We start from the raw sequence: 27131 nt of genomic DNA, 5'->3' as shown, positions 1-27131 counted from the left end.
AATAAACAGTTTTTAAATTTTAATGTTTGTGTTTTTCTTGTAGTTTAGTTTCTTCTCTGCCTGTTATGTAAATAGATATAGAAGTGTATTTCTTGTTTCATTAAAAGTCAACATGTGCTTGTTATTTAATGATGCCAAACCTGAAGAAAAATGACTAAGTGACAAATACTTTAGTCAAGAAATTCTTAAGAATGCAATACAGATTTAGAACCGTTGAATATTAATTTAGATTTAAGGCCTAAAATGTCTTTTTAGGTCAGCCTTTTTCAAAGAGTAGTCCGTGGACCACTGGTTGTCCTTTAGGTTTTTGGGAAAATGTATTCTCAACTTCCTAAACTTTTTTGTAAACAAAGTGCAAGACATTAGGGTCAGTATCACTCCTCCCTTGGTTAGCTTGTGCACTGCATCAGCCCCTGTGAGCTCATGGTCCTCCTTCATTCCAATCAGCCGACAGGATGTTCAAGTTTTAGTAGGAACGATGAGACCCTCATCGAGCACTGTAGACACTGCTCCTACTTCACTGCTCTTAAATGTTAACGTTATAGGTCCTTGGGTGGTAAAATTGATAAACCTCTCACTTCTATCTGGCTCGGTCCCCAGGTTCTTTAAACATGCGATAGCGAATCCCATTCCTTAAAAACACAATCTTGATCCGGGGGAGCCTATAAACTACCGGCCCATATCTAAGCTTCCCTTCATGTCTAAAATCATAGAGAAAGTGGTTGCTAAGCAGCTAACCTCAGACATGGAACAGCATGATTTATATGATAAATATCAATCTGGTTTTAGATCAATCCACTCCACTGAAACTGCTCTTCTGAAAGTTTCTAGTGACGTGATGATGGCCGCTAACTCTGGTCGTTGCACAGTCTTGATTTTGCTTGATCTGACAGCTGCCTTTGATACTGTAGATCACAGTATACTAGTTGGTCGATTTAAATCCGAAATGGGGTTTTCTGATACTGTTCTCCAGTGGTTTACCTCTTATATAAATGTTGATATTATATATATATATATATATATATATGTATATATATATGTAATGTCCAATATGTTCAACCTTTAATGTGGAGTAGCCCAGGGCTCTGTTCTGGGGCCTGTTTTGTTTTTATTTTTTCTGATGCCTTTTGGTCGATTGATCCGTGGTTTTAAAAATGTGTCTTATCATTTTTATGCTGACGATATCCAGTTGTACTGCTCCTTTAATGATTCAGTTTCACTTTTTATCTGAGTTCTTAGATTGTATATCCTGTAACAAAAACTGGCTGTCATCAAATTATCTCCAGATAAATGCAAACAAAACAGAAACAAAATCTTAGTTCTCACTTTCTGAGCGTTATAGTCGGTCCCTTCAATATATCTCTGCCCCTACGCTTCAGGGCAAAGCCTTCGGTCTTCAGACCAGGGTCTCCTAAAGATCCCAAGAACTAAATTTAAAACCTGAGGAGACCTGGCGTTCCGGACTGTGGCTCCCAGACTCTGGAATAACCTGCACCAGTCTCAGGGAGCTCAACTGTGTGGACACTTTTAAGAAACTGTTGAAGACTTTGCTTTTCAGAAAAGCTTTTAGTTAACTGGATTTTAAAATATTTTTTTTTATCATTTTATGATGCTGCTCCTATGATGTAAATGCACCCATGTTTTATTATGCTATTATGATGTTGCACTTGTAATAATTTCCCCACAGCTCTGTACAGCACTTTGTGATTTTATCTGTGAAAAGCCCTTTATAAATAAATGACTTACTTACTCAAACTGTTCACTATCAACTAAAACTATGTAAATTCACATTGTGAGTAATGAGGGTGATCTGTGGCAATACCTCGTAGCTTTGCAGGTGTGCGTTCTACAGTTTTTACAATCTCATATCAAAATGATAAGCACGGTCAACTGAAGATGGATCAGTGTGTGGTCAATTAAAACCAACATTTTGAGAAATTGTCATAAATTATTTAAATAAAAGTATAAAGTATATAAATGATGATATATTGCTGCGATGGACTGGCAACCACACATTTAAGGTCACCTAAACTCCTGAGAGAGAACATGCAACCTCTTCAAAGAAATATTAAATTGGAGTCGAATACTTAATGTTTCAAAGACTGTTATGAAGAAGAAATGCATCACATTGTCTCTTCTAAACTCACAAATAACTTATTGAATTGTTGTTAATTATTATTTATTGATTATTCTACTATTAAGATACATATATCTGAAGATCTATGAGTTGGAATCCAGGGATGGACCTGGGAGCTTTCTTTGTGGAGTTTTTATGTTCTCCCCTGAGTTTGAATAGGTTTATTTCTTCCCATAGCCAAAAAAGAGCATTATGAAATAATTTATTTATATAATAACAATAATAAAATAAGGAATATAACAAAGAATAAAATTAACCAAAAGTCAAATGTTTTTTTTTTTTTTTTTAATCAGATACACTCATTAGAATTTATGAACATCTTTAGAATATGATTCAAGCACCACATTAACATTCGTGGAAGAAAAAAAAAAACATTTTTCACTCTACTTTCTGAATCTTTTTGGGAAATAACTATTAAAACTTTTGCCATTTGAATTACAGAAAGCGCAGCGAGTGACAGTGAATACTGGTCTTGTTGTTGTTTTAGTTACCGCTTGGTGTCGCTGCAGCAGCAGAAAAGACAGAGAAGAAGAAGAATCTCATTTACCAACCGCCAATAAACCGCAGCAGCAGAAGAAGAAGAGTTCTGTGTAGGACTCCATCCATGACACATAGATCAACCTAATCATCAAACGGCCTTTATTGTGTCTGCCATCAGCTACTAACACTATGAACTCAACTTAAAAAACTACAAATTAAATACTACAGTTATCATGTGGCGTGTTAAAGAAGTGGGTCACAAAGCAGGACGTCATGGAGGCACTTTGGAGCAGCTTAGACTGAAGAGACGACAGCAGGAGAAATGTGAGTGTGTTTAAAGTTAAAACATGTCAGTCTGTCAGGTTTGTGTCGGTCAGGTCAGCTTTTACTAACTGTTCAGGTGGGCAGATTATAATATAAGTTTTTTCCTCTGTAGAATTAGTTTTTGATCAAATATGTTATGTTATACTGTATTACAAATACAGCGTTACCAGTATGAGTAACAAGTTTTTCCAGCTCAGATATTTTTTTTATATTGCATTTATTGTCATTATTATTATTATTATTATTATTATTATTATTATTATTATTATTATTAATGATCATAATAACTAGATTTATATTTGACATAGTGAAAGTGTATAATACAGTACTTTTTTTTTTTTTTTTAAATCAATTACTAGACATTCCAGGCAACCCCACAAGGTTGCAAAAAAAAAAAAAAAACTGGATTAAAGAATTTGAATGTTTGCACATATCCCATAATTATTATTTAGATTTTCATCTGAAAAAAAAATCTACTGTATTTTAAGACATTATACACAATACCTAAATAATTTAGTGACAATGTAATGTCTATAATCTAATTTATTTCATTAGCACTTAGGGATGTAACGATTAATCGTAAGGCAGGTAAAAATCGATTCATAGGTATCACGGTTTATATCGATTTTTTTGAAAATTGAATCGCAGTGCTCTTTTTAAACAGCAGATGGCGCTATATATTTATCCTTCTCTTGTCCAGAAGTGTTGGCGGTGGGTGGAATCTGCTGCTACTTTCTTTCTTCTACTCTTAAACATGTTCATAAATGATTCCTTACCCCTTTAGCATCGAAAGAATATCTGTAATATTACGTGAATATCTGTAAAAGTCACGTTTTTCTATTAGCTCTGTCTGCTAGCATAGCATCTCTTCTTCACTGCACAGAATAGCTGCAGGCCAACCGACCACTGGGTTACCAGCTCCCTCTGCTGGTCCAAACAAATATCTGACGTAAATAAAGTGTAGACTGTTTTTTTTTTTAAGTCCAATTGTTAAGGCACAAATACATTTTCAGTTGCACTTTTAGAAAGAAAAATAACTATTATGCAGTTTTGCATTGTTTACTATAGAACCACAATTTAAATTAATAAGCTACTTCTTCATTTGTATTATTCCTTTATTTTTATTTCATTCAAGATTTATTTTTAGTTAAATTGCATTGTTTTGAGTTTATCAAGGGATTCTTTTGACAATGAAAAATAAAAGGAAAATAGTACAGTATTTTCTAGTTTTTTCCCCAAAAAAATAAAGGAATATTTTTCAATCTTCATTTGTATACAGTCCCGTTTTGTAAAATAAATCGTGAGAAAATCGTATCGCGAACCCAGTATCGTGAATTGAATCGTAGCGGGAGTTGAGTGAATCGTTACATCGCTATTAGCACTAGATTTTACAAGTTTATTCCATTTTAATTGTCAGGACATCCCACTCCTAATACATATGGTTTGATATTAAGTAGGCTTAACTATCAATGTGGAGTTTGCATGTTCTCCCTGTACCGTTCCTTGGTACACTGATCAAAGATGGACCACAGTGTTTGATGGCAGCAACTCAAAATCAACCGTTCACTTTGATGTTTAATGGCAACTTTGACATCAAAGGAACTCAATAGTTTGTAGTTTTCAGGTGGCAAAAGTACTAGTCTTCAGTACGCAAGTAAAATTATGGATATGGACAATGTAAATTCAATTTCAAGTTGTTACTTTCAAATTCAATACCAACTATTGAAATTCTTTTTCATTTCCGATATGATACTGATATTGCAACCTGGTGTTTTCAGCCGATACCGATATTGATCCGATATCAGCATGAATCATATATGTTTTGTTTTCTCTCTCTCTCTCTCTCTCTTTTTTTCTTTAATAAAAAAATAATAAGTGGAGTGGTGGCCTAGTGGTTAAGGACACTGGGCTTGTAATCGGAGGGTTGTCGGTTCAAGCCTCACCTGGGTCGTCACTGTGGGATGTTGAGCAAGTCCCTTAACCCCAAACTGCTCCCCAGGCGCCGCAAAAATGGCTGCCCACTGCTCCTCAGGGATGGGTTAAATGCAGAGGACAAATTCCATTAATGTACTAACATTACATGGTCAATTAAAGGCGAAAGCCCCAATTTAATCTTAATCTAAAAAAATAATAATTACGTTTTTTATAGTGTGGAATGTTAGAAAAGGTTTGATCAAGTGATGTTACTCAAACAGAGAACAATAATCAGCAACAGTAGGTAAGAGAAAAACTGAGCCATTTATTATTAACCAATTGGTTACAGACATTTTAACCTTCAACATAATATCTACAGTATTCTACAATTGAATAAAATAAATAAATAAATGACTTGGGAAGAAAAAAATTGGAAAATCTGGAAATTTGAATCCGATATTCGTGTTCAGGCTAATATGGAACCTATATTGATATCGGATTGACACACCCCTATTGTTGGTTTGGATCTTCGAAGGTCTTAAAAGTAACGAGCTCAATTTTAAAATGTAAGGAGTAGAAAGTACAGATATTTGTTTAAAGAAGTAGGGAGTAAAAGTAAAAAGTCACCCAAAAAAATAAATACTCAAGTAAAGTACAGATACCAGAAAAAAACTACTTAAGTACAGTAACAAAGTATTTGTACTTTTTTACTTGTCACCTCTGGTTTTCAATTGGAGTTGCTGATTAAAGTTAGGGTCTATCTGCATATTTGGTCATTAGCTCTAGTATTGACTGAAGCCGGAGCAAATAAAAGTGATCATGATAAATAAATGTAATAAACAATCAGAAATGATTGTGCAACTGTTGGTGTGCAGGAACAACAGATGATCATCTTCATAAGAGACCAGACTGTGTGATTCATGTCATGGTTTGAAATAGTTGTTGGATAAATCACAGGTTTCTCTGATTTGAATGAGAAATGTTTAATTTGTATTAGCACTGAGACAGGCCAGAAGAGACCGACAGCTTGTGAGCAAAAGACTTCTACACGTGGAAAATGAGGATGATTCAGAGGTTTCGATGGATGCTGCTTCAGAAGTAGAGGTAAGTGGAGGATTTATTCAAAGGCTTTTCTATTACAGATCTTATCTGACCCTCATGTGTCATCTCCTGAGGATGTGGTCGGCTTATTGCACAAACTGCACCAGAGTGGACCAGACAAGGAGGTTAACCTCAGGGCTATGAGTAAAGCTCTGCGTGACCCATCCACACAGCTGACCTTTATAAAGTATGTGAGGAGCAGCTTCTGCTTTTCCAGCCATTTCTTCCCTCTGCAACGTGTCTCCTCCTCTTCATCGTCTGCACAGGCAGGAGAACAGCATCCATCTGCTGGTCGGCCTCCTCACAGGTTCTGATGCTCGGTGTCGCCTGCTGGCTCTCCAGTGCCTGCATGAACTCTCTCACTCTCCTCACACCAGTGTGAGCCTCACCTGCCTGCCCGCCTCCTCCTATCTGCTCACCTACCTGTCCGGCCAGAGCACAAGGTTTACAGTGAGGACGCTTTTTACTTTTGAAAACGGTTTTCAAAAGTATGTCGATCAGTTTGTCTGTGTGTGTTTGTCTGTTTGTGTACACGATAACTTGAAAAGTTATAAACGGATTTTGATGAAATTTTCAGGAAATGTTGATAATGGGTCAAGGAACATCTGATAAAGTTTTGGTGATGTTCTGGATACCAAAAGAAAATATATAGATATATATCCCATTAATTTTCCCTATTCACACTGTGGAACTCCTCTTTTAAACATTGTTTTTAGAAAACTGATGATGTCATCAACAGTGATGTCATCAGTGTTCGATCGTGTACACAAACAGACACACACACACAAACACACTGACCAACATACTTCAGAAAACCGTTTTCGTTTTGGGATAGTGTCTCCGTGGAGACGTACGGATCCGATCGGTAGTCTGCTCTAAACAAGCGCAGGTTCATTTGTTTGTTTGTTTCATTTAAGACAATAAAAAAAATAATAAAAAAACATTGAAAATAGAAAATAAGATGAATGGGAAAGGAGCAGAAAGAACTAAATCTTAAAACATCTGCCCCCTCCATAAAAAATCAATTACTACAAAAGCAAACTGCACATCATGACACTTCTGTTTCACATCTGTTCTAGTGCTGGGCAAAAAATCGATTTAATTGAATTTGTAAAATGATATTTTTTTTTGCAAATTAAAGTTTTAAAAATAATAATAATGAGAAAAAAAATTCCCACCACAATTTTTTTTGGACTTTTTTGCGTTCCGTCCTTGTGGGTTTCCGTAGCGTGATGTGAGCCAGCCCCCTCTTTGTGTACATGTGTTTACCCTTTGAGTAGCTATGCGTGTGCCACAAGCATGTTTCATTTTTATTCACACTATGCTGAGATGCTACGGGAAGAGTTTATTATTTTTTTAATTGTAATGTTATATGTTATAAAATATATAGTTATCTGATATCTTAATCAGAAAATTGAAGCTACTGTGAAGTTGCTGTTGCACTTGTGTTTAAACCTGGATTAAAGCTTGAAATTGTTGAATGACAGAGAATCATTTACTTATTATTTTGGGATTGTTTTATGCATTTTAACTTTTGAGGACAATCACGGCAATGAAGTTGCACTTTTGACAATATAGCTGATGTCTGCAGTCATTTTTAAGTGCATTGAAAAAAAAAAAAAAATGAAATTGAAACTGGAATTTTTTTTTTTAGGCAAAATCACCCAACCATATCTCTTCCTCGTTATATAATCTTCTTGAACTTCTTGAATCTTCTTAGATTGTTCCATAGTCTGACCCCCTGAACTGAAATGCACCTTTTCTTCTGTTACTATTCTCAATTTGTGCGTAAGATTTTTAAATGAGCTTTTTACATGGTTTTTAAAATGTTATCTTCTACCAAATTATGAAATTTGAATAATGTTTGCTGTATAAATATTGGGTTTGTATGTTCCCTGTATTCACTTCCACTAATACGTCTCAGTGCTCATTTGTGTAAAAGAAAAATTGGATTTGTTTATGATTTACAGGCAGTGCCCCACACTTCACAATAAGTCAGATACGGAACAATCATTGAGTTAAACAAAATATATCAGACTTTAGATTCAGTGACTGCTGTACCTTGTAGAAAACAGCCATACGTATATGTTGATATTTTAACTTGGAGGTGGAGGTACCAGTGCGCTTATTAATGTGTGTGTTTCTGTTTGTACAGGAGCTGTGTCTCTACACACTAGGTAACTTGTGCCCAGACGGTGACGCTGTCACAGAGAAGCTCCTGGCTCAGGGAATCATACCTGCCCTGGCTAACTGTATGGAGGTAAATTAACAAGGTTAGCTTATATTTGTTTGGTGTAGCTGCCACAGTTGGGGTCAGTTATAATTCTAACTGCGTAACTGATCAATAATTACAATTATGGCGTAATTATAATTGTAATTTCCAAAATCTGTTGCTGTCGTAATCGTAATTAAATTGTAATTGAGTTTAGATGATTGACTTTGTAATTGTGATTGCCTTGAAAATTCTATAAAAGTTGTCAATTATAATTTAATGATAAAACTATGCACAGTTCTACACATACATGTATGTAGTTAACAATTATTAAAATATGTTTCATATCAAGCTTTCCCACATTTTATAATTAAATATATATAAATCGAGGGGTTTAGTGACACAAAAAAAGCCCAGATAACCACACCAAAAATATTAAAACCTATGTTTTCATTGATTAGGAAGACTAACGAGGTAACCAATAGATAGGAAATAAATAATATGATAGATATTTCTTTTTAGTGTATTTTACAGCTGATTAAGGACCTGTTATCTTAAAAGATGTTTGCAGAAAGCTAGCATAAGAGGATGTTTAACTTTAATTAGGTTATTTATTTCAGGGTCAGTGATTTTGATTAATTGTAATTGAACTTTAGTAATTGAGAACCTAATTGTAATTGACTTTCTGAGGATAAATAATTGTAATGTAATTGGAATTGGGAAAAATTGCTGATCACTGTAATTGAATTGTAATTGTAACTGAAAAATGTAATTGAGCCCAGCCCTGGTAGGTGGTCAATGCCATGCTCGCCCTGATGTGTGTCTGTGTTTTCAGAGTCAGAGACATAACCTTGCTGTTGTGGAAGCTGCAGCGTTCACTCTGTCCCAGCTGCTCCAGACCAGAACTGCAGCACAGAACATAATCCCGTAATTCCAATTTTTTTTTCTTAGGTTTCTGATTTGTACAATATTTTTTTTAGCCATGTGTGCCATAATTTAGACCAGTGGTTCCAAAACTTTCCACAGTTTCGTACCCTTCCAGACATTTAACCTAAAGCCATGTACTCCCTACTCCTGTACACTTAAAAAACATAATAATGTAATGTCATATACTATGTAGCCCTATAGTGAAAGGAATATTATATAATAACTAAGCAAGACCTGTATTCACAAGGCGAATACATATTTGGCAATTGAAAATCGGCAAATAGACTTGTTCATATTTATGTGTTTGTGTGTATTTTGTTGTTGAGTAATGTCCCTTTATGTTGTTCTTTTTACTGATTAAAGTGAAATTAATAATGCAGGAAAAACATAAAACTGACTTAAATATGACTTTGACACACATTAAAATGAAATGTTGTTCAATGGTACCAGTCTGAGCACTGTATCTCAATTTGCGGCCAAGTTATAAGAAAAAAATTTTCTTTTGTTTTTTGTGGCGTCATGAACTTTGACCCCTACCGATCTTTTTACTGGTTTGTCGTACAGCTTTGGTCCAATTAAATAGAATATTCGACTTGAAATAAGCTTTTCATAAATGTAAACATCAAGCTTGTATGATAAACATTCATAGAGATATGGAAATTTTGTAGTTTTTGACACTTGACGCGACCTTGATCCTGACCTTGACATTTTGGCTCCAAAAAAGGTCGACTGCACATCCTCAACATTGCCCCTATGAGATGTCATTAGTGCTGCGTTAATAGCCTAGGAGGAGTTCCAGGACAAAGGAGTTGCGGAAGAAAAATAATAAAAAGAAGTCCTGCGAGAACAATGTTTTTGGCAATTTTTATTTGCCATATACAATAAAGAACAATGATCTGTAAGGACACAATAAAACTCTTAGTCAGAATTATCACTTTTTTGCTTTAATTAATTAACATACTGCATTTTCAGTGAGAAACCAATCTTTTTTAATTTGTAAAAATAAATCTTCCAAACATTAGTTGATTGAACGTATTATATCAGTAATACAACATATTAATTACCCTGAAACTGCTTTACAACTTGCTTTAACTTTAATGAGAAGGGTGAGGTTGAGAAGATAAACAGATCCCTGCCGTGTTTCCCAGATTTTCAGAGAGTCTGACTTTTAAATCATTCTCCACGCAAAGTATTGTTCTGTATTTAGTTTTCATGTTTGTCAAAAGTGAAGATCCACTTTCACACAAGCACGTTTGGCTAGCGCAAAGCAACGTACGCAGCTCTGGCTATGTTTGTGCTTTTTTTGATAGGATTATTTCTCTATCACCACTAGAGGGCAGTCTTACATATGCCATTGTGTCATTTGTGGCAATGCATGGAGGCTCCTGACTGCTGCTCTATTTATATTCTACCAGTCGTTTCCAATGCTGTCGCGTATGAGAATTTGCGTACCCCACTTTGGGAACCTAGAACTTAGGCTAAATGAACTAGTCTTCTTCTATCTGTGTCTGCAGCACGGTGCTAGCCTCCAGATTACCTTCACTATTGTTATCCGTCCTGACCCCTGAGCCAGAGTTTGGCCCTGCCCCTGCCATCGAGTGTGCGTGGTGTCTACATTATCTGACATCCAGGTGAGAGCAGCTGCACACTTTCTGTCTGTCAACATTGTTATCATTTTAGTATTCACTCCTAATAGGAACTGTTCTCTTCTGTGTGTCTTCATTAGCACTAAGGATAACAGAGAGCTGCTTACTGGAGGGGCCCTTCAGCAGTGCAGCTCCCTTTTGGGGACACTGGGGGGCGCTGTGACTGCAGGAAAAAGAGATGAGGGCCTAGAGCTGGTAAAGGGAAACAGTTGTGTTTATTGTTTAGAATTGGTAGCTTCAATATAATTTCAATAAATAGAAATAAAATATGTTACATACATATTTAAAGTTTAAGTTTTTCCTTAAATTACTTGTCAAACATAAGGGCCGGGGGCCACATCCGTCATTTTAGAGCATCCACCTCGGCCCACAGGAGAAAATAGAGAATAACCATGAATAATTGTGTTAATTACTAAAGAATTCAGATATCGCAACCCATCCAAATACACTAAGGCAATACAACTTCACAACATTGGCAGGGTTAACAGTTTCCCCATGCTTATATCACATGATAGCAGTGCTTTTTAAACACAAGTTATTGAAAGAACTCTCAATTTTTCCAAAATCCAGCAACTTTTCTCAAATTTCTCAAAAATATGGTCATAAAATAAATTTAAAGTGAGGAACTTGCAGGGGCTGATATCTGTCACGTATTGTTTGGTTATTGTCGCTGCCTTACATACTTAACGTATCATTTATACATCGAAGGGCACATTAATGCTAAACTTCTTCTTTTAGAACCTAATATCAGCGTCCCACTTTAGATTTAACTCCTCTGTATTTGGCCCCTGAACTGAAATGAGTTCAACATCCCTGCTTTACATGATCAGAAACTAAAACCATTATGAGGACAGGTAAATAAAAAATCTTGGTCACATTTTATCTGCAGTCCAGCATGCATGTGTTGCAACAAGAACTAATTCATTGTAATCGCACAATACATATGTTTTTCAACCATGATAAGTCCGAATTGGGGCCGTTGGAGGTCACGTAAGGTTGGTGTTTTTCCCCTTGACCACATAGTATTTTATTTTGAAAAAATCCGGATATTTTATTCTGTCTATGTACTAGTTCCTGTCCCACGCAGTCTTATTTTTGTTAATTTGCTGCAGCACAGATTTACTGCCCACAGTTGGGCGTCCCCTGGTCGAGAAGTTGGGGGACCCGTCTATACCGGTCTGTGTGTCGAAGTGTCCTTGGGCAAGACGCTGAACCCCAAGTTACTTACAGCTCCAGGTTCGGCAAAAATAGAAGTGCTGTGCGGTGCTGTCCTGGTGCAGATTTGCATGCGGTGTAAATTGACACGTTGACTTTAATGGAAACCTATCAGCTGTGTTGCTGTTTCACAGCAGTTATGATGCAGTTACGGTGCAGCTACGCATCCAGTGGAAATCCAGGGTTAGAGTTGGTGTAACGAATGACAGCCTTCATGACACCTCATTCATGCTAATGACAGGTGTCATGTTATAATAATAACATGTCAGCCTTTATGTATAAAACTTCAAGTAAATTGTTACCAAAATATGTTGCTGCCTTTAAACAGATGCATGTTTCCTGTCCAGTTGCTGTGTCCACTGCTGAGGTGTGTGGGAAACCTGCTGTGCTGCTGCCCAGTGGAAGAGCTCAGCTCTCAGGTGGGCGGAGCTTCTTTCATGGTCACACTGTGCGCCATCATTCACACCTACTTGCACACCCGTCCCTCTCTAGCCAGAGAGGCAGCCTGGGTGCTGAACAATGCCACAGGTTAGACGCTTTTTATTTCACTATTAAACATTATGCTTTGAATACGAGTTATTTTTATTCTCTTTGTGTTACAGCTCACTGTAGTCAGATCTGCTCTGCTTTGCTGAGTCTCAACTTAGTCCCTGCACTGATTAATCTTCTGCTTTTTTCTGAGGGAATTAACGTGATGGTCAGTCCAAACTAAAGCCAAACAATAAATGTGGTATTTTGTATTTCAACCTACATGATTAGTGCTTTTTGTTACACACAGATCCTCAGGACTTTAGCAAATGTGGCCCACAAGAATAAGGAGTCCAGTGTGCAGCTGGTTGAGCACGGCCTGTTGGCTGCACTGTGCACCACACTGAAGATGGCCGACCAAGAGATGGTGACACTCAGTTTGGAGGTTTTATTCCTGTTGGTAGACGGTAGTTCAAAGGTGAACAACGACTCAGACTCTTCACTTTTGCATAGCAGCGGTATTCAGTACCACTTCTTTTTAGTGTGTAAACATGACCTTGTCCTTGACCTGTTTTTCAGATAGCGAAGGAATTTGTGAGGCAAGGAGGTCTCGCACTGTTGGAGGTGATTCAGTTCAACAGTGAACGTGAAATGAGGGAAAGAGCATCGTATCTCCTGCACCAACACTTTGTGTCCTACGATCAGTAATGGAGACCTTTGCAGACGGTTGGGGATTAAAACGGATTTAGACTCAGTCTATGAATGATTTTTTTTTTTATACATCAGAACATTTTTAATCATTTTTTTTTTCTTCAGAAAAAAAAAAAAAAAAAAAAAAAGAACATTTTTAATCATGAAATTTGCAGCAGTGCTTCACAAAGTGATCACATCCAACAGAAGTGAATCTTTAGCCCAGATCTGTGCTATAGGCAGGTGATAAGTGAATGTACAAGGTGAAAAAGCACCGATCTGTGTCGATTTTAATGAATTTATTTAAAAATAAATACAGATTTTATTGAATTTAAACATTGTGACATTTAGTAATAGTAGAGTGATCAATTGTGTATTTGTAGTTTTTTGTTCGTTGTAAATCTTGCAAAGACATTTAACACTGTTTTTCTTTACTTGTGGGATATTTTTACTATTTATGATTAACTTGTCTCCATTCATGGTGGTCCATATCCATACGATAATGAATATTTTTTTAATGCTGTGTTCGAGTATGTGACTTGTTGTTTTTACAAATACATTTTCAAATTAAAGATGTATTTATTTCCTTGTAAAATTTGTCTGTAGCTTGTGATTTCTTCTTTGGGGTTTTTCTGTGACACACAGCTGTAAAATTCAGGGTCGTCTTTCACTATAGTGCACAGGAGTGTGTGCACTATGCCATTTGGATTTAAATTTGACGTTTAACATTGAGATAAAAAAAAAATTCACATTTAGTTTTACACAAACATATTGTTGACAATTGCATAACATGTTGTTTAACAGGAATTTCTGACATCTGTGAGGAAAATCATCCAATCTTTACATTCGACACCCTATATATTCCAACCAAAATATATATACGTACATCCTTATATGTCCTTAAACATGTAAATATCCTTATTTTGACTACATTTTTTATGGAAGCATGTTTACAAAATTCAGGACTAAAGCCCAATTTATTGTAGTGATAATCACTTGAATTTCCAAAAATAAAAGAGGACATACTGTATGTGTCGAGCCTAAAGCGAGGAGTTAATAACTTAGTTTCATTCAGAAGTACTAAATGTCTCTAAGGTCGTTTGATTGTCAAAGTAGGACGATATATTGTGCTACAATATTAAAGTGTCACAAGATCTATCTTTGGCGTTAGGAGAGACAGTCCAGAGAATATAGACGTGCTATTATTCTTGAAAAAGAACGTATTTATATCCTAAATCTGGGCAGTGTAGACTGTTCTTGTTTGATGTTTTTTTTTAAAAAACTTGTGAAAAAATATTCCTTATGTGCATGAATATTTTTTTGAAGAATTTCATGATGACAACATAATTTGGCATAAATTGTCTGTATCTGTTTTTTGCCTTACTTTTGCAGCGTGGCACTTTTTTTTTTTTCATTTTTTATTCATATTTATGTCATCTATTTTTTTTTTTATTATCATTACTTTATTTTTAATTTAGTGAAAAAGGTTATGCCCACAGTTAAAGTCAAATAAAAGCTTGTTAGTAATCCACCAGTACACAGCTACTCATTGGGAAGTACAATATCCACACTGAACTCAGGAAAACCCAATGAGTAAATGTGTTTGCCTTATTATGTCTTAGTCTGAGACTAGTAAACAAACTTTAGCTCCTCCTCTCAGTAAGAACAGGAACATGGGTCTCAGATTTCCACACTTCCTCTTTCCCCCTAAACACTCCCACCACCCACCATACTGAAGAACTGGGAAGGGGTGGGTTTCTGATGGATTTTCCCCTACATCAGTGCCTGGATTGAAGGTTTTGCAGCTGTTGTGGTGACATGTTGCTAAACCTGTAGTAAAGCCTGAATTCTTACTCTTCTTCTCTCCACCCACAGCCTGATAGTTTCCAATGGAGGACACAGAGTCACCAGTCAGAGAGGGAACCACAGCACAGGAAAAGGACAGAGTGCTGATGTCCAACAAGCCTCTGCACCGCTTTCTCCAAAAGGAGCCCAGAAGTCTTGGGGTAACACCTCCATCACTCAGAGCAGATGGGCTGCATTAGTTCCAGTGTTATTGTGTCCATCTCTGCTCCCTCTCAGATTGTCCTCTTCATCTTTGGCTGTGCTGAGCTGCTGATGGGCTTCCAGCTAGTAGGTGAAGAAGCCTCCAATAAAATCTACGTCCCCTTCTGGCTCGGAACTCTGGTAGGTTATTAATAACAAGCAGCATTCACTCTTCTCATAAAGGTTTATTAATGTAAGAAGGTCCTGTCTGGGTTCAAGCCCTGGGGTGAACAGTTGGGTCCTTTCTGTGTGGAGTTTGCATGTTCTCCTCATGCTTGCATGGGTTTCCTCCTGGTACTCCAGCTTCCTCCCACAATCCAAAAACAGGACTTGATTGGAGTCTCAGTTGCCCGTATGAGAGAATGGGAGTGTGATTGATTGTCTGTCTCTGTGTGTGTTGTCCTGTGATGGACTGGTGCCTTGTCTCGGTTCCCAAAGTGAGGTACGGGTGTCCCCAGGGGTACGCAAATTGTCAGGGGGTACGTGAATAAAAATTAAAAACAGCGTGACAACATTGGAAACTGGAACGCAAATGGACCAATTCAGAGACAAATTTCCCTCTAGGGTTACATTGTATATGACATTACAATACTGTGTTTTTTAAGTCAAAGTGACTGAAGACATGGGAAAAATAAAATGTCAGAATTTCAAACTAAAATATTAATATGAAGAATAAATCAGCTTTTTCTGATCTGTATTTTTACTTGTAACTTAACTATTGTAAACATTGCTGAACTCAAATTAGTTGATGAGGAAACTTCTAAGTGGGCAGTGGTAGCCTAATGGTTAAGGAAGTGTGTTTGTTGGAGAGTTACTGGTTCTAATCTACTGTGGGACCATGAGCAAGTCTCCCCCCCGTATTATCACAATACAGCGATTCTGCGATGAACGATATATCGCGAGAAATTTCATCCACGATACATTACGATATCTGTGTCACTGAAGAAAATCAGAATTTATCTACTGCACTGAATCCATTTCACAGGAATTACAAAACATTGTCAATTAATTTCACATGAATGACAGCCAAGTAAAACACAGTGTATGCTGCGCAGTGGCTCTTCTTAAAGCTGCTATCCGGAGTTTCTAAGAAACGTCTCGATGTCCCGCCCTAAACAGCTCCACTTCCTCCTACTGCCTCTGCCAATCTACCAGAAGCCACGCCTCTACTTTTCTGCACGCGCATCGCGGAATATAACAACATTGCATAGGGTTGCATTAATATAGGTCCATGGGTCAGGTAAGAAATCATATTTACCTGTTTGCTGTTGTGATGCGCGGCCTTGCTTTCATGCACAGTTCCACATTCACTTTGATTGACAGTCTCAAAAACAGGAAGTCGAAGCCTATTGGCTGGGGCGCACTCACCGATTGTTTCCATTTGTACAGGGGTCTCTAGGACGAAGAAGGGACTTATATACATTAATGTATATGAATGACCACCAGCGGTAGACCATAGTAAAAGACTAATTAGAATCAAAAGAATCATACATAAACATAGATTTATCACGATATATTGTTGTATAGATATCTTGCACACCCATACTCTGCCATGTATCTTCTTTTCTGGTGAAGTATAAACCCTTTCCTCATTGAACACATTTCTATGAGAGACTGTCTGAGATAAAAGCTTCTGTTTTTCCTCTTAGTTTGTTGTGTCTGGAATCTGCTCCATCTACGCTGACCTCCATCCAACCAAGAAGACAGTATGTGTTAGATGCTTTTTGTTCACAATGATTAACTGTTTGAAGAACCAATAGTCATTTATAGGACCTTATGATGATCTCCTACACTGTTTTCCTGCAGGTGACCATCTGCTTATCCTCGTATATGCTTTGCATTCTGGGAATCACAGTCGCTATCGGCTACAGAGTTTACGGCTTCACCCATTTAACCTATCTGCACTTCAGATACAGATATCGCAAGTGGGACACCAGTAGATTAGTGAGCATTTGTTCTTGTGTTTTTGATCATTGAGCGCACACACATGCATGTTCAGGTCATATTAACCAGGCTATTTTTCTCTATCCTTTATTCCAGGCACAAGTGATCTGCATCGAAAGCATCTTGTTCATCTCCTCTCTGTGTGCGATCCCCATCTTCATATTTTTGTGTGTCGTGGCATGTTTTGCACTGAAGTCATCGCGCACTCAGGTAATGCTTTTCAAACGTTACCAGAACTGGGTTTTTTAATCAAGTCTCAGCAGCCAGAACAGGTCAGCTGTGACTATTTAATGACATGTTTGTCTTGTTTTGTCTCTCAATCATTGTCCTTTTTTTCCACATTTCCCCTCCACGCTTCCTTCAGGTTATCGTCCAGTGCATCCCAGCGCCACCGACTACAACTTCCGACTGAGGTCAAACACTTTCATTGTATTCTGTTTTATACTTCTAAACCTATTGGTGTTTAATGTATTACTAGCAAATCTAACAATCAAATGCCTTCATGTCAAACCCCCAATGAGAGCTGGAGAAAGGCACCAGCAGACCCCTGTGACCCTGAAAAATGCAGCAAGAGGGTCAGAAAATGGATGAATGGATGGATGCCATCATGTCTCTTCCTGCCTGTACCCCCTCTGCACCCTTACCCCCAACTTCTCCTGTGTGCACACTCAATTGACAATGTATTGCTCTCGGAATTATTAACACAAATGATGTATCTGAAGAGCCTGAAAAGTGATGCAGCGTTTGCTGTATTTCTGTTGGACACGCAGTTATTTGTTTTGCTTTGAGTAATGTGTTGTTTTTATGTCAGATGTGCCCCAACAGGAGCGTATGGAGCTTAGTGAAGATATTGCTAGCTCAAATATTGCTAGTTTTCCAACATTGTGGACTGCACCTTTATGTGGACACTATACAGTCAATATATTTTGGCTTCATATTGATACTTATTAAGGGAAGAAAACTGTCTCTAATCTCACTGTCCTGATTTACTCATTTCTGCTTCACCATATTTGGTTCATGGATTAATTGATGCCCATCCACATAAATAGTTAGACTAAATGCTGTTGTCGAACAATGGTTTTCAACCTTTTTGTAACACTTTGTCAAATCCCACTTATACCATTATATTTATTAAATAGTACTATATGTGTCAGACCTCAACTGTATCCAGATCAACAATTACAAGGAATTTAAGTCATTAATGTTTCCCTGAAATGTGCACCATTTAAAGATCAATTTGAATTTCTGGAATAATAACTATTCATATTATTAGTTAACTGTGATACAAACAGATAGATGAGAGGAATTAACTCCTGAATGAAATGTAACAACTTGTAATGTCTGTCACATGGATAATGATTGAAACAGGAACCAGATAATACTGTTTACAGCATTGTTCAAAGAACATGTCGCCCTAAAATACTGTTTACTCATATTCTGAAAGTACCTAAAGAATGCGTGCACTTTACTTGTCCTTCATGAATCATTTTTGTTCTGAACCTTATATTTCTGTTTCCATAGTACAAAACTTGAGCCACCTTCGAGCACCACACGCATTAAAAGATGTCCCGTGACACACCAGACTTAACATTTCTAGCCTTGCTGAACTATCTCCTACATTCTAACAGGAAGGGTGTTTCAGTTACTCTGAATTGTTGCAGATGTTTCTAGAGTTGAACTCTGTGCACATTGTGAAATCTGCACCTATCACTAATAGATCATCATGGTGTGCTTTAATCCCATTTTAACAACTTCTCATCCTTTCCTACATTTCAGTCAGGTTTACTAAACTATGATTGCGAAATAATATTAGGTCAGCCCCCTCGGCTGTGTGTGATTATGCAATTTATACAATAATGCACCTTGTGACTGTATTGCACAATAAAAGTATTTTGTTAAATAAAGTGGTCAGATTAACGTGACTTGTCTTGTTAATGTATTTCTGTCCATATATGTAAAAGTTAGTTCTGTTATGATCTTAGGAACATTAATAAACAGTAAGAGTAATTTTATACTTTTATGAATTCATTAAATTGTCAGTGTGACAAATCCAAAATGTGCTTTAAAAAATTGAAGCTTTCATCAGAAAGATTTAGCTTTTTTTAATTCCTCATTTTCTTCAGTAGACAAACAGTTTTAAAAAAAATGACGGACAATATCCTTTAGTAGTGATGGCACGTGAAGGAAGGATTCCCAGTAGATAAGTTGGTCCGCGTCACATTTGGTCCATGTTGTAGTTTTGATGCTCAGTGTTTAATAGACGTAGCTGGCCGTGTACAGGGACTGCTGGGAGGCCTGGTCGGCAGAGCCGGTGGGTTTGTACTCTCCTTTGGAGGCAAGGCCATTGATCTGAGGAGAAACAACAAGTCACGTCTGCGCGTTAATCATCAGCCAAGTTATCTGTGCCACATTAGTGCAACGCTAGTCAGACAAATGGCTTCTCAGAGTCAATCATTCACCACAGTACAAAGTTTGGTAACAAGTATTGAGCATTATTTAATAATGCTCTGTGCACACTCTACTGCTAAGTGCTGAGAAGTGTGAATGGTTCATGTTTGTTTGACCTCTGGCTCACCTTGGCCCGGTTGCAGAAAGCATCTTGCGCAGCTTTTTTATTGGCATCTTTGCCCTGCCAGGCTGCAAGGGCAGAGGCCTGGAGGGCACGGCCGTAGGAGAAGGTCAGCTTCCAGGGGCGATGCAGGGGTACCTGGTTGATGGCGTTCAGGTTGACTGAGGCCTCTTCCTCACTCTGGCCTCCAGACAGGAAGCAGATTCCTAGGAAATGCAGAAAATATCATTTTCTGTTGCTTTGACTTTCCCGTAGAGGTGGTTCACGTTTGCAAGATGCTTTAACTTATACCTGGCACTGAAGCAGGCACCGTGCGCCTCAGGGCGGTCACTGTTGCCATAGCGATCTCCTGCGGGGTGTACTTCTTAGTGCAGGAGTGTCCGGGTGTGACCATGTTGGGCTTGAGCAGGGTGCCCTCCAGGTACACGTGGTGATCGGACAAAGCTTTATACACGGCAGCCAGGACCTGCAGAGAAGGGGAGGAGCTTACTTCAACCACTCATGAGTTTAAATTCAGAAAAGAATTTTATTTGCAAACTTTAATTTTATGTTGGACTCAGGGTTCCTACAGTTTCAGTCAAACTGAATTCAAGACTTTGTATTGACATTTGAAATTTAAATTAAGACCAACTTCACAGTAAACACAATTGGGGGGAAAAAACGCCACATCAATTACATAAGATTAGGGTACAAAAGGAAACACAAAAATATGCAAAATGACAGTAAAATACACACAAAAAAAAAATCACTCCAAAATCAAGATGACTACAAAAATAGCCAGAATTCTAAAAAAACTACAGAAGTAAAGACCATTAGGAAAATTATTCTTTGGATAGCCCATTTTCGTTAAATGTACATTTCCCCATATTGTTGAAAGAGTCCCACTGCAACCACGTCACTGTTTTGCTGTCGCGATTGTTACAGTAAAATTGAAGTTTTTTGCCCTTTATTTTGAAATGTGAGAGAATTACAATTACAATCATGAAATTATACTTGTGTTAAAATTTAAGACTTTTCAAACATTGATTTAAGACATTCTAATGACAATTAAGGCCTTATTTTTAGATTAATGAATTTAATTTTTAGACTTGGTGGGAACCTTGTGTACTACTGATTAAAATAAATAACAACGTATAATTATACAATAGAATATTGGTTCATTGAGTCAAATTCACCTTTTCCGTCACGTACTGACACCGCTGGAGGTCGTGGGTTCCATCAGGCAGGATCTCTGGCTCCACAATGGGGACCAGGCCATTCTGTTGGCCACAGAATCAATCAGCTGTTGTCCCCACATCTACCAGCTAATGTTGTAGAAAGTAACTCACGACAGAAACACACACACCTGTTGGCAGGTGCTGGCGTATCTGGCGAGAACATTGGCGTTCTCTGCGATGCTGAGGGCTGATGGGCAGCTATCAGAGATCTTGAGCACACACCTCCACTTGGCAAAGTCACATCCATCCTTCTTATACTGGGCACAGCGCTCAGAAAGGCCGTCAAGACCTGTAGAGCACCAAGAACATCAGTCACAATATCTGTGTTAGACCACACGGCTCATGTTGGATCACAGGGCTGGAGATCATAGATACCTTGTGTGGTGGTTTCTCCATCTGTTCCCATCAGAACAGCTGTGCCTTTGTCCACCTGAGAACAAGTGAAGCAAAACAGTGAAATCTGGCCAAAACAGAAAACTAAAGATGCTTTGCTTGCAGCCGTGTGTGTGTGGAGTGCTGAGTTCTCCTATTTTCCATACATGTTGATGTATATATATATATATATATATATTTTTTTTTTATTTGTTTTGATTTATCACCAACCCCCCCCCTCCCCCTGCATTTATTTTTAGGAATTACTGCATTTTTCCTGTATTTATTTGGGGTGGATTTATCCATCAAGGTATAGGGCAGAGGGAAGCAACTTTCATCATGACAAGGCCACAATAAAGTGATTTTCTGATCCGAGGGCCACATTATCAACATTCATGTCAGTTTGTGTTGTCATTTCATGTGTTTTAAAGTATAATTTATTGTTTAGTTTTTTGCGGTTGTTTTGTGTAATTTATTTCTCATTTAGCACTTTCTGTTGTTGTCCTGTGTGTTTTTACTATCATTTAGCGTATTTTCCTCTCATTTTGTTTATTATGTGCCAAATTGTGTATTTATGTTGCCATTTTGGAAGCTTTTTTGTGTATCTGTTTTCTGTGTTTTTGTGGTCAGAATTTTTCTCTCATTTAGTGTATTTATGGTGTCTAGTTTCTGTCATTTTGTATGTGTTTTTAGCTCATTTTGTGCATTTTCTTCAAGGGCTGCTCAAAATTAGAAAGAGGGCCGCATATGGCCCCCAGTTGCCCATGTGTGGTATAGGGCGTGATGTGTGTACCTTGTACTGGTATGGATGTTTGACTGGTGAAGCTGAGCTGGTGAGTTACGATGTAGATGTTAAAGCTGTGTTAAGTACATTGAATGTTCATGTTTGCAGTTCATACAGTCGATATTATGTTTATGTTATGATTAAATGTCAAATGACACAGTTACTGTTCTAGTTTTAGTTAGCGTAGCATGTGCGCCGCATATGTGAATAAAACTGATAAAAGACAGCAGTCCCATTTCCGAGCATGAGTAGCTGGGTTTTTTCGCAAAATAAAAGCGATATTTCTAAATGATGACAAAATATAACTGCACTTTGAACGTGTTTTCATTGAAGGTTGTTTTGGGGAGGAGCCTCGTAACTCCTGTGAAATCTCATTCCGTGAGACTTCGCTGCAGGAAGATGGACGCTCAGAACCTCCTTAGAACACTCTGTATTCTTCTGTTGTCTCACGTCTAATGTGGCACTAATAATTTTAAAGTCTAATGCTAAGAAATGTCCCAGTTTCCTCTTCTGTTTACATGTACCATGTCATGTTTTCTCAGAGAGAAGTGGTCATGTGACCAGGTAGGTCACGTTCTGTGATGCGTATTTGTGGAAAAAGTGTTTCAATGGCGCTTTTGTGACACATTTCAATATCAAAAGGTCTGAAATTCCTCCCATGAAAGCGTAAAAATGTTTTAGCGAAACTGGAGTGTTTTTTCAAAATTCAGGCGTTTCCATTACCAGTTTTTATTGTGCTATTTAGATTTTGTGCATTTCCAAGGGTAATGGAAACACAGCTACTGACACAATTTCACCAGTTAAGCACACCCCTTATGGTGGGAGTTCTTGGGTGTATAGTAGGGCTGGGCAAAAAATTTTTTTTTTTTTTTTTTGCAAATTCAAGTTTTTTTTTTTATTTTTTAAATTTTCCCCACCACAGTTTTTTTCCAACTTTTTCGCGTTCCGTCCTTGTCGGTTACCGTAGCGCAATGTGTTTACCCTTTGAGTAGCTATATGTGTTCCACAGGTATGTTTAATTTTTTATTCACACTATGCTAAGGGAAGAGTTTTTAATTGTAATGTTATACGTTATAAAATATGTAGTTATCTGATTTCTTAATCAGAAAATTTAAGCTACTGTGAAGTTGCTGTTGCACTTTTGCTTAAACCTGGGTTAAAGCTTGAAATAGTTGAATGACAGAATCATTTACTTTTTATTTTGGGATTGTTCTATGCATTTTAACTCTTGAGGACAATTACAGCAATAAAGTTGTGCTTTTGACAATATATCTGATGTCTGCAGACATTTTTAAGCGCATTGGGGAAAAAATAAATAAAAATCGAAGCTCAAAATTTTCTTTAAAAAAAAAAAAAAAAAAAACGGAGATTTTTTTTTAGGTAAAATCGCCCACCCCTAGTGTATAGCAGATAGTTCAATCAAAGCGTACACTCACCTTGATGCCAACAACAATGCCCTTATCCTTGACGACTTTGGGGAAGAGTTTTCCACAGTCCGCCTTCTGGTAAAGCGTCTCATGGAAAAAGATGACCCCGCCCACACAGTTGGAGATGGAGGGATCGGAGGAGAAGAGGATGTCACGGAAGCAGCGACGGTTCTCCTCGCTGTTCTCCACTTTGATATTCTGGAGACGCTTTCCCATGGTGCCTTAAGATGAAGATGGTAGAAACCATTGAATCATGTCCACTGACCACGCACTGTGCTGCGAGTCTCACCTGTTGATTCATCTGCAGCCAGAATTCCTTTTCCAGGAGCAACGATTCTCTGAGCGATGTCAGAGAGCTCCTTCTTCTGCTCTGGAGACAGGGCTGGGAACTGATGAGTCATCCTAGAAAAGCAAAAATAAAGAAGTTATTCACAGCCATGTGAAAACTGCTGAACAGAACAATGCACAAATTATGAGGAGGTGCTTTCCATCACTAATCCGTGACTACATCCTGGCACTATTGCAGTTCCTGTGAAGGTAAATATTTGGCGTTTGTGTTTGATCTTGGTTCTATGAACAGATCTTTGTTGCAGAGTGTGACGTCACATGATCATAGTCCACTTATCAAACAGAACAACGCCAGATCAACTGATAAACAACCAACTACGGGCAATATTACATAAACACATGTATTAGGAGAGTCAATATGCATTCTATTATAATTGGTCACATTTAATAGAATTCTTTGAAAATTCCCACAAGAAAACACTAAAATTAGTTTAATGTTGATTTAATACAAATATTTAACTCAATTACATTCTTGTTAGAATGTTGAATAAAGTCATTTTGGAAAATTTGAGGTTATTTTCAATTTATTAAGTTGTAAGCTTTGTTTAATAAAGTATTTTTTATGGCTTTAGGCCCTTTAAATTTACATATTTGTATGTGCATTTGCACCTTATTCATATTTAATCCTCATTTAATATTTAATCATCATTTTTGTGTTAATATAATCATCACCTTGGTCTCCGTTTACTTTTTAATCATGTATGTATCTTTTGTTAGTGTTTCTTTTCCCCTTTATATAATTTCCACTTAGAGCCACTGTAACTAACGTGCAAGTTCCCTCAGGATTATTAAAGCAATTCTACTCGTGATTCTGATTTTATCAAAGATGAATATTGTTTGGCCTTTAAAGTTTGTGACTGACATGCTTTGTTATCTGTACATGTAGCAATTCAACATTTAGTCTCAAATATAACTGTAGTGATTGAAACCTGTGGCGGCCACATTAAGAGCTGCCAACCACAGCTTTAGAATCCATAGCACAATTTATACTGCACACTATAGTAAACAAAACGGCCTTATTTCAGTTATCAAACTTAAACCCCGTGACTTTGAAAGAAGTTCAATGAAAACATAAAATGATGTCAGTAATTCATTGCCACGAGACAGAAGTGCGGCTACTTCCGTTCTCTTACTCTGAAAAGTAGCAGAAACTTGTTCCTACGTGTATTTATGAGGTAAAAGAGGAATTACCTGAAGGCTTTTGGCAAACAGAGTTGGTGAATGATGTGGCAGAGGAGCTGTGGAGCCTCCCGGAAGTGACAGAACTAGAAGAGAAGGACGAACCGAGGCTCGGGGCCCTATTTAAGGTCTGAGGAGGCGTGGCGGGGCGTGAGAGGCCTCTGCGACGCCATTGGTCAGTCTGACATTAAGGGGCGGGGCTCTGTGGACTTTGGCTCATTGATGTCAGGGAGTGGAGTCTGAATGACGAACGTGGTCGGGAACACGATGTGAGCCAGACAGACGGACCACCCCCCCTCACTGTGGGAGATTATTGTTATTTATGATGAAAAACAACTACCATAAGAAAATATACAACAAAAACTGCAACATTGACAATCAAAAACCCAGAAAATAGAAATAAAACAAAAATAAATTAAAAGTATTTTTTTTAATTTACAAAAAAAAAAAGAAGTGACAAACATGGTTCCATTGTTGAATATCTACAATTATGAATTTAAAAAAATTGTGAAAAATGTAAATTAAGTTGTACAAAAAAATCTTAAGTTTTATCCATTATTATTATTATTATTATTATTATTATTATTATTATTATTTATCCTTAATTTTTAAGCCAATATTTAATGTGACCAAACCAGAATCCTTACCAGAAATTCAGTCCTATAATGAAATCCAAAGTCTTTGCATGTAAACATGTAAAATTTGAAATTCTGAAAGTCTCACAATGGATATCACAAAACAACATTACATAGAATCAATATTACATTTTTAACACAAAAAAAAAAAAAAAAATAGTTACACTTAGATGTTATTTAACATGCATCCATTTTTCTGAACCGCTTGCTCCTTTTTACAGGGTCGCTGGGATTATTTAACATTTTGAAATAACTTTATATCTTGCCCAAATTGTTTCAACAAATTCAGGTGAAATATCTTCTAAAATATGATTTATTTTCAAAGGGAGAATAAAGGTTTTGTTAACTGTCTGTCTAATGCATTTATTCTTACATTTGGTATGTGCTGTACAATATCTGTCCTTGCACTGCTCTTGCATAATTTGCCCAAAGTGCATTATCACCATGACATCTGTGACTGATGATGAAATAGAATGTGGATAGGCAGGTTTTTCTTTTCTCTCTGTGTGAGTGTCAAAACCACACAAAGAGTACAAAACAACAGGAACTTAATCTTTTAAGGATTTGAGATTATTTTGTTTTCAGACTATTGCCCTACCTTATCTATCTACTGGGAATAATCATCCAATACAATGTATTGTTTTAGGATTTCACAATCACTATTTTATTGCATCACAAAACATTTAGAAATACCTGAAAACTATTTCCCAGTTGTGTGAAATGTAAGTCAATGTGAGTTGGTGATTATTGATTTCCTGAATACAATATCATTTTAAAATTGATATTTTTCTGAATAGTTTGTTAAAGATAACTTTATTTACTGTATTTTACAACAACGGTTCTCCAACTTTTTTGGCTCAAGTATCCCCTTTCTCTAATTTCTGAATCCATGTACCCCCTTCGTCCAACTGCATCATTTTGCTTAGAACTGCGGAGCATAGTGAAGGAATGAACGAGTGATAACACACACACACACACACACATATATTATATTATATTATTATTTACTTTTTTATACAGCATTTTACAAAACAAAAGTATAGAAATACCGATTGTGTGTCATTTTAATTAAATTTTTTTTTTAAAATAATAAAACATTTACAAAATCTATTTTAATTTTTCAGAAATTTCAGGCAACCCCACATGGGGTCCCAACCTCAAGGTTGAAAAACAAAGATTTATTGGCTCCTGAAAAGATTTATTTCTACAGTTTTTTTTTTTATAATTTCCGGTCATCTCACACCTCGGATGGGGGTTAGACACTATTTGTTAATTTTCCAGTCTCTTTCTCAAGTGCCCACTGTAGTGCTATCACGTACCCCCATTTCAGAAACACTGTTTTACAGTGTATCTGGAAAGTATTCACAGTGCTTCACTTACTAAGTTAATCTATTTCCTCAAAATTCTGCACAAAATACCCCATAATGACAGTGTGAAAAACATTTTTATTTAGATTTAAGCAAATTTGTGTAAAACAGAAAACTAAGAAATCACAT

At 37.0% G+C, this 27131-nt stretch overlaps 3 protein-coding genes across 5 annotated transcripts; 2 read left to right on the top strand and 1 right to left on the bottom strand.

Moving 5' to 3' along the window:
* Window positions 1-2697: 2697 nt before the first annotated feature.
* tmco6 (transmembrane and coiled-coil domains 6) lies at window positions 2698-13709 on the top strand. 2 transcript variants are annotated; one of them, XM_028459775.1, is made up of 12 exons: window positions 2698-2941; window positions 5853-5959; window positions 6031-6143; window positions 6223-6406; window positions 8112-8216; window positions 9004-9095; window positions 10610-10726; window positions 10822-10936; window positions 12304-12484; window positions 12559-12653; window positions 12735-12902; window positions 13004-13709. In XM_028459775.1, the coding sequence occupies exons 1-12, from the start codon at window positions 2851-2853 to the stop codon at window positions 13130-13132; spliced, it is 1497 nt and encodes a 498-aa protein (XP_028315576.1). In that variant the 5' UTR covers window positions 2698-2850; the 3' UTR covers window positions 13133-13709. The 2 variants fall into 2 exon arrangements, with proteins under 2 accessions (XP_028315576.1, XP_028315577.1); XM_028459776.1 differs by lacking the exon at window positions 5853-5959 and having other exon boundaries at window positions 5998-6143.
* A 1074-nt stretch (window positions 13710-14783) lies between these two features.
* LOC114471171 (membrane-spanning 4-domains subfamily A member 4D-like) lies at window positions 14784-19026 on the top strand. Of its 2 annotated transcripts, none has more exons than XM_028459790.1 (7): window positions 14784-14910; window positions 14990-15120; window positions 15197-15301; window positions 16810-16866; window positions 16967-17104; window positions 17201-17314; window positions 17469-19026. In XM_028459790.1, the coding sequence occupies exons 2-7, from the start codon at window positions 15004-15006 to the stop codon at window positions 17514-17516; spliced, it is 579 nt and encodes a 192-aa protein (XP_028315591.1). In that variant the 5' UTR covers window positions 14784-14910; window positions 14990-15003; the 3' UTR covers window positions 17517-19026. The 2 variants fall into 2 exon arrangements, with proteins under 2 accessions (XP_028315591.1, XP_028315592.1); XM_028459791.1 differs by having other exon boundaries at window positions 14846-14864.
* Window positions 19027-19186: 160 nt separating this feature from the next.
* aldob (aldolase b, fructose-bisphosphate) lies at window positions 19187-25140 on the bottom strand. The gene is made up of 9 exons (XM_028459865.1): window positions 25013-25140; window positions 23763-23875; window positions 23483-23694; window positions 21266-21320; window positions 21019-21179; window positions 20849-20932; window positions 19965-20139; window positions 19680-19879; window positions 19187-19453 (listed from the first exon to the last, which is right to left on the bottom strand). Exons 2-9 carry the CDS (start codon window positions 23872-23874, stop codon window positions 19358-19360), a joined length of 1095 nt encoding a protein of 364 aa, XP_028315666.1. The 5' UTR covers window position 23875; window positions 25013-25140; the 3' UTR covers window positions 19187-19357.
* Between the last annotated feature and the right edge of the window lie 1991 nt (window positions 25141-27131).

This window comes from Gouania willdenowi, chromosome 10, assembly GCF_900634775.1.
Source record: "Gouania willdenowi chromosome 10, fGouWil2.1, whole genome shotgun sequence".
Taxonomy (NCBI): domain Eukaryota; kingdom Metazoa; phylum Chordata; class Actinopteri; order Blenniiformes; family Gobiesocidae; genus Gouania; species Gouania willdenowi.
This window is presented reverse-complemented; position numbering and strand designations above follow the sequence as displayed.